The sequence below is a fragment of the Echinops telfairi genome, unplaced genomic scaffold (assembly GCF_000313985.2).
Source record: "Echinops telfairi isolate 266 unplaced genomic scaffold, ASM31398v2 ScPeMD7_5592;HRSCAF=6446, whole genome shotgun sequence".
NCBI lineage: Eukaryota > Metazoa > Chordata > Mammalia > Afrosoricida > Tenrecidae > Echinops > Echinops telfairi.
The window spans coordinates 9,760,058-9,766,057 of record NW_022109491.1 but is presented as its reverse complement, the minus strand read 5'-3'; the positions used below and the strand labels follow the sequence as shown (position 1 = coordinate 9,766,057).

Sequence of the window (6,000 nt, the reverse complement as noted above, 5' to 3'; positions counted from 1 at the left end):
GGCTAACATTGGACTTATGGACTTGATCTAGACCAGGCTGAGATGTTTTCTGAAGATGCAATTACTGGTTGATACAAAGTTTTCTCCTATACATCTATATGAGTGTCCCTGGATTTGTTTCTCTAGTCTACCTGGATTAACACAGAACCACTGACCTTGCAGTTAACTGTCTAATGCTTAACCCAGTGTGCTACCAAGACGGTACAACTAAATTCTCTGTGCACGAAAACCTCCTAATTGAACAGTATCTCCACTCAGCAGCCCACAATGACCCTGCCCTTTGCCGACAACCAGAAAAGAGGGGCACAGAACCAGCAGGCTGGTGTCTGGTCGGACCTACAGGTGTGCTCCTGTGCGTGCCACCAGCCCTATTACGGGGCAGGGGGCGGGCGCGGCGGCCTTACCCGACTGGGTGCAGGACTTCATGTGCTCCGGCCAGTGCGCCTGCTGGCAGGGGTAGTCGCAGTAGCTGGTGTTCCAGCAGCAGTAGAAGATGGCCTCCTTCTTGCAGTGGGCGCACCACTGCTTCTTTTTGGTCTCATCCACCGCCTGCTGCTTCTCCAGCTCCAGCTGCTTCTTGACCTCGGCGATGAGCCGGTCGCGCTCCTGCTCCAGGCTCTGCCGCATCTCCGCCATGGTCAGTTCTGCAGCGGCGGGAGGACGACGCTGGCTTTCTTACCCACTACCCAGCCCCCACCCCAGCACAGGGCGCAGGCAACTCAAGTCCTGGTGTAGAGAGGTGTCGGCTATGGCATCTGGGGGATAAGCCAGGCAGGAGCTCCCAGCCCGCCTGTATCTGTGCAGGGGGTGCTGTGACCAGGCACAAGAACTGCCCGGCATGAACAGAGCCGATGTGGGAATTCCACAAACACCGATGGTTCACTAAAATCCACTTTGATTGCTTTGTCTTGTACATAAGCCATTTCCTCCTGTCAATCAAATACTTAGCAAAAGCAAAATTCACTGCCGCCGAGTGGATTATGGCTCATAACCCAACTATTTAATTCAAAGCAGCCCTATAGGCCAAGGGAGAGCAGCCCTTATGGGTTTCCAGACGGTAACTTTATGGGAGTGGAAAGCCTCCTCTTTCTTCTGAGAAGTGGCTGCTGGTTTCAAACTCCTGACCTGGTGGTTAGCAGCTCAATGTAAAGATCCACCAAAGTCCCTTCAATCAAATACTCAGAACTCCAACTATAATCAAGAGTTGCTATATTACTACATAAACATTAACAAATCTGATCCTAATAGAAATCCCTGTTCACAGCTAAGAAAAAAAGGCACAGAGTAAGGTCAGCGCTGGGGCTAGAACTCAGTCCAGCTTTTCTATGGCAATGGATTGACTAGCAGATGGGCCTGTGGTTGGGCAGGATGCTAATGAGGCCAACTAACGGTTGAGATTTTTCTAATCTTACTTTGAATTCTTAAGTATATTTACAATTGACCTGGGAGCAAATTCATGGTTCAAATTGAAGCAACAATTTAGCAGCAACTGTGACTTAAGCACTGGAGCCCAGGCGATGCAGCGGTTACCTAGTTGGGCTGCTAACCACAAGGTCAGCAGTTCAAAACCACTAGCCGCTCAGTGAGAGGAAGATAGGGTTTTCTACTCCCATAACGAGTTTCAGTCTCAGAAACCTATGGGGGCAGTTCTACCCCGTCCTATTGGCACCCTTTGAGTCTGCATCGACCTGTAGCCAGTGGATTTGGATTGGTGACTAAAGCACCTATTACAGGTGAGTGGCGAGGTACACCTGGACGCCATCCAATTGAGCATGTAGCCCTGGGCATTGGCCTGCAACAAAGCAGACGGGTAGTGGCCAGCTTTAAAACAGGTCTTTAAAACATCCACATAGACTGATGGCCAAAACAGCAGCCAATTAACCTCACCCAGAAACCACCGCGACACTGAGGTGGCTTTCTGCACAGCGCAGGGGACACAGAGAACACAGACATGCTCCAGTATGGCTAAGGTGCCCACTCCGCAGTTCTTAGGAGGGAAAACTGCGAGCCAGTGTGTCTGCAGACGAATTACACCTGTGTGACCCCAAACCACGCCCCACACCTGTCTGTGCCTGTTTCTTCCCGTGGAAACCTTAACAACCCTGTTTCATACAATGGAAACAGTGAATCCATCAAAAAGGATGCAGATTAATCCCGGATACGGAGTAGAGCTCACATTCAGTAGCCACTGTGGCTGCCCATTATTATTTGGGTTTGTTTTGGAACGTTTTCTTGTGGTTTTTGGTGAAAGTTGACACCACAAGCTAAGTTCGCATCTGACAGCCTCCCATGGAGTCCTTCGTTGACACTCGTGCCCACCGTGCTCTTTGTCCGATTGTTCGGTTGTTGGCTCTTTTAGAGCAAGAAACCAAGACCGACCTGTCCACCTGCATGAGTCTGCCTGCAGACAAGGTGAGAGCCACAGCCTCCTCAGGACTCTGCCCTCCCGGGCCTGACACCAGAGGGGTTGCAAAAGCCACACGTAAACCTTCCCCACGACTGTCCACCCCTTTACCGGATGGCCCTCCTCCAGGAGAGTCCTTACCCAGGTTGTGTTTCATCTCAGAGAGCTCCTGCTGGTGCAGCCACTGCAGCTTCTCAATCTCGATCCTCAGCCTTCGGATCTGGAAGGACACAGAGAAGGGCCTTCAACAGCTACTCGGGGCAAGTTCACTGGCTGGATCCAGAAAGTCAACATCCTGCCAGCGGGCACGGCTGTTGTCACGCTGGTCATCCAGGAAGCACTCGACGTGGGCCTGGGCTCAGCTCCCCACAATTGAGAAAGGTGCATGGGGCCCGTGGTTTAACCCAAATTCATGGGAAACGCTACTCTCAGAAAAGCAGGGACAAACAGCCCGTCAATTCCAAGAAGTACTGGTACCAGGAAAATACTACTCACAGTGAAATGAAAGGCCAAATGTTTCTAATAAATAGAACACCTGCTAAGAGAAGCAAAAGACAGGCTGACTTTTTTTCTTATAATATGTAGATGGGCAGGGCATCATTCAACACTGGAAAACAGAGGCTCTTTGAGGAACAGAAAACAATCTCATGTCCAGCTGAGTGGACAGGGGCAATTTAAAGCATTTATCCCAGTGGTTCTCAGCTGGAGGCAATTCTGCACCCTCGCCTCACCCTGGAGACGCGGTAATGCCAGGAGAAATGGTTGGCTATCACAACTGGGTGGGGTGGCGGCTTACAGCTGGTGGGTGAAGGCCCAGGATGCTGCTGCAGGGCTCAGGAGAGCCCTCCACAACTCTAAAATGCTCAGAGTGCCAAGTGGAGAAACACGCTTCAGGACACTCTCTTGTCTCAGGAAAACCATGGGAGACAGAGCACATGTTACTAGGAGCCCTGGTGGCAGAGTGGTTACGCTCTGGGCAGTTCTACCCTATCCTCTAGGGTCGCAGAGTCAGAATCCACTTACTGGCAGTGAATTTGAGTTTTGGAGGCCATAGCAAGGTACCTGGTGGCACTCCTAAGCACAAGGTCAGCGGCTCAAATCCTTGGGAGAAGGATGATGCTGTCTTCACCAAGAAAGATTTACACTCTCAGAAACCCTGCCCAGAATCGACTCGATGGTAATGGGTTTGGAACTACCGTATATACTCAAGTAGAGGCCGACCCGACTATCTGCCGCAGCACCTAATGTTACCACAAAAACTGCATGTAAAATGTGCTGAAAAACTCAGCTTATACTCTAGTAGATACGGTAATTACTATCCCTAAAAAAACCTCTTCAGGCTTTCCTCTGGACCCAAGGGCCTCAGAGGTAGCCTTGTGGGCCTGCACGTTCCACCTCATGCCAATTCTTCCACTGAATGAACAGACAAGCAGGGCAGTGGAGGGGAGAGACTTGTTGGAAGTACTGTTCTCCACAAGAGTAGCACACACAAACATAGGACATGTTAGTTTTGGACAGTGGTTATAAGAGAAACGCACAGGGGTTGGCTTTAACAGACATAAAGGTATTTTCTCATCGTTTCAGAGGTTAGAAGTTGAACTACGAATGCGTGTTCTAGAAGGCACTGTTTCCGCTGGCTCCTTGATGGCCTGGCATCTCTCCCCCCCATCTCTGCTGGCTTACTCTGCTCTTCTTACATGGTAGGTAGATAATTTTACATCAACTTGAAGCTGTACAAAATGTAGGGGTGGAATCCAACCCATGAATCAGGACACGGCCAGATGCTCTCTCCTTGGGGGCATGGCCTCCTTATAAGGAGAACCTGGGGTCCTCCTTCCCCGGGTCACTAACCCTGGGAGCTGCCGGACCGTGGATTCACGTGAGTCGGGACCAACCTTGGCCCGTGACCTTCCTGCATTCTGCATCACTGCATGTGGCTTCGGGTGTGAAGAGGGACTTCTGGGCTAGTATTGGACTTAAGAACTTGAGTTGGGGCTCGGATGCTTGCTCGATATTTAATTACTTGTTGATATAAAGCTTTTTCTTTCATGAGTGTCACTGGATGTGTTTCTCTAGTCAACAGGCCTAACACATCTTCTATTTCAAAGGAGCTGGACTTGAAACCCATCCTACACCAAGGATGCCTCATTAACATCACAAAGAACATACTCCCAAGTGGGACTATAGTCACAGGCATGCCGCCCCCCCCCCCCCCCACAACTGTCATCGAGTCAATTCCAACTCACAGTAGCCCTCTAAGACAGAACAGAACTGCCCCATTTGGGTTTCGGAGGCTGTACACTTTACAGGAGTAGAGAGCCTCATCTGTCTCCCAAGGAGCAGCTGGTTGGTTTGAACCATCAACCTTGTGGTTAGCATTCTACCACGTACCAGACAGCACCACCAGAGCCCCCTAACCATAGGTAGAGGGCTTAAGATTTACAACACCTATTTGGGGGCACACAGGGCAGAATGGATTCCTCAGTCTCTAAATTCTCTTCTTGAAGGTTTCTCTTCACCATCTGAGTGGGAGTCTAATCCTGAATCTGTGTGTGTGTGTGTGTGTGTGTGTGTGTGTGCCCACACATGCACACATGCATATGCATGGAGGGAGGGGGGCGGCGTCTTGTTCAAATATAGATTTTGTCTCAGTCTATCTGGAGTATAAGGGCAGACTCAGGTGGAGCTGAGGGGTGGCGGGGTAGGGTGTCTCAAGACCTGCAGTTGATCACACAGAACAAGGTGCAATCTCTCCACAGACTGGCTGAAGCAAGAAACACCTGCCCCAACAACTGGGACCACCCCACCCCACCCCACCCCCAGCCAGCCTGGAGAGTGGAGCCACAAGGGCTTCCCAGAGTGGCTTCTGCGTGGCACCATCTTGCCAACTGCCTGTCACCCCCGTGGGAAGCACAGCACAATGTGCAGAGTCTGACCTCGGCGATGGTGCTTCCAGTGGTGTTTTTCGACAGATCGTTGTATATTTCCGTCATCGTTCCTTTGATTGCATCCATCATCTGAAAGAGGAAACAGGCAGTTCAGGGGCCGCTTCCAGGCGTCAGCGACGGTGCCGGTGCTCCCAGGGGGACACTAAGCGGGGTGCCCAGATGCATGCCTGGTTGTCACAATTGGCGGACAGGAGGTACGAGAGATGCTGCTGAGCATTACGCAACACCCAGGTAGGCCCGCAGCAAGAGGACCAGGAGAATGCCACCCACGGCACCCAGGCTGGGGGACCGTTCACACACAGAAGGCAGTTTGTTGTCTCACAAGGTCAAAGTGAAGTGTGGCACTTGGACCCCCCTACTTATGGGCTTAGTGTGTTGTTTTCCTTGAAGACAATGGGTTCTATGGAGATAAATCACATACCTAACCCTTCACCTCCTTGAAGTGTGCAATTCAGTCGCTTTTCAAAAAACGAGAGAGTGGAATTACAGAGCTCCCCTTCTGAAGGTATGTGGAAGGATTAAATGAGAAAAATTGTGTAAATAATTAATATGGAGTATAAGTTCACTAAGAAATACCAATTGTATGTGTGTGCGTGTGTGTGTTGAGGGACGAAGGACAGCCAGTTCACAGAAGCCAAGAGTTACCTA

The 6,000-nt window shown here is 50.6% G+C and overlaps 1 protein-coding gene across 13 annotated transcripts in view; it reads right to left on the bottom strand.

Annotated features, from left to right (window-relative positions):
• ZMYND8 (zinc finger MYND-type containing 8) overlaps positions 1 to 6,000 on the bottom strand; it is a 112,374-nt gene that overhangs the window by 8,248 nt on the left and 98,126 nt on the right. For all 13 annotated transcript variants that reach the window (XM_004698042.2, XM_004698041.2, XM_004698044.3 and 10 more), the window contains 3 exons: positions 5,341 to 5,421; positions 2,546 to 2,624; positions 405 to 644 (listed from right to left, as the gene is read on the bottom strand). In XM_004698042.2, coding sequence (XP_004698099.1) covers positions 405 to 644; positions 2,546 to 2,624; positions 5,341 to 5,421 — 400 coding nt within the window. The remainder of the gene's footprint in view (positions 1 to 404; positions 645 to 2,545; positions 2,625 to 5,340; positions 5,422 to 6,000) is intronic.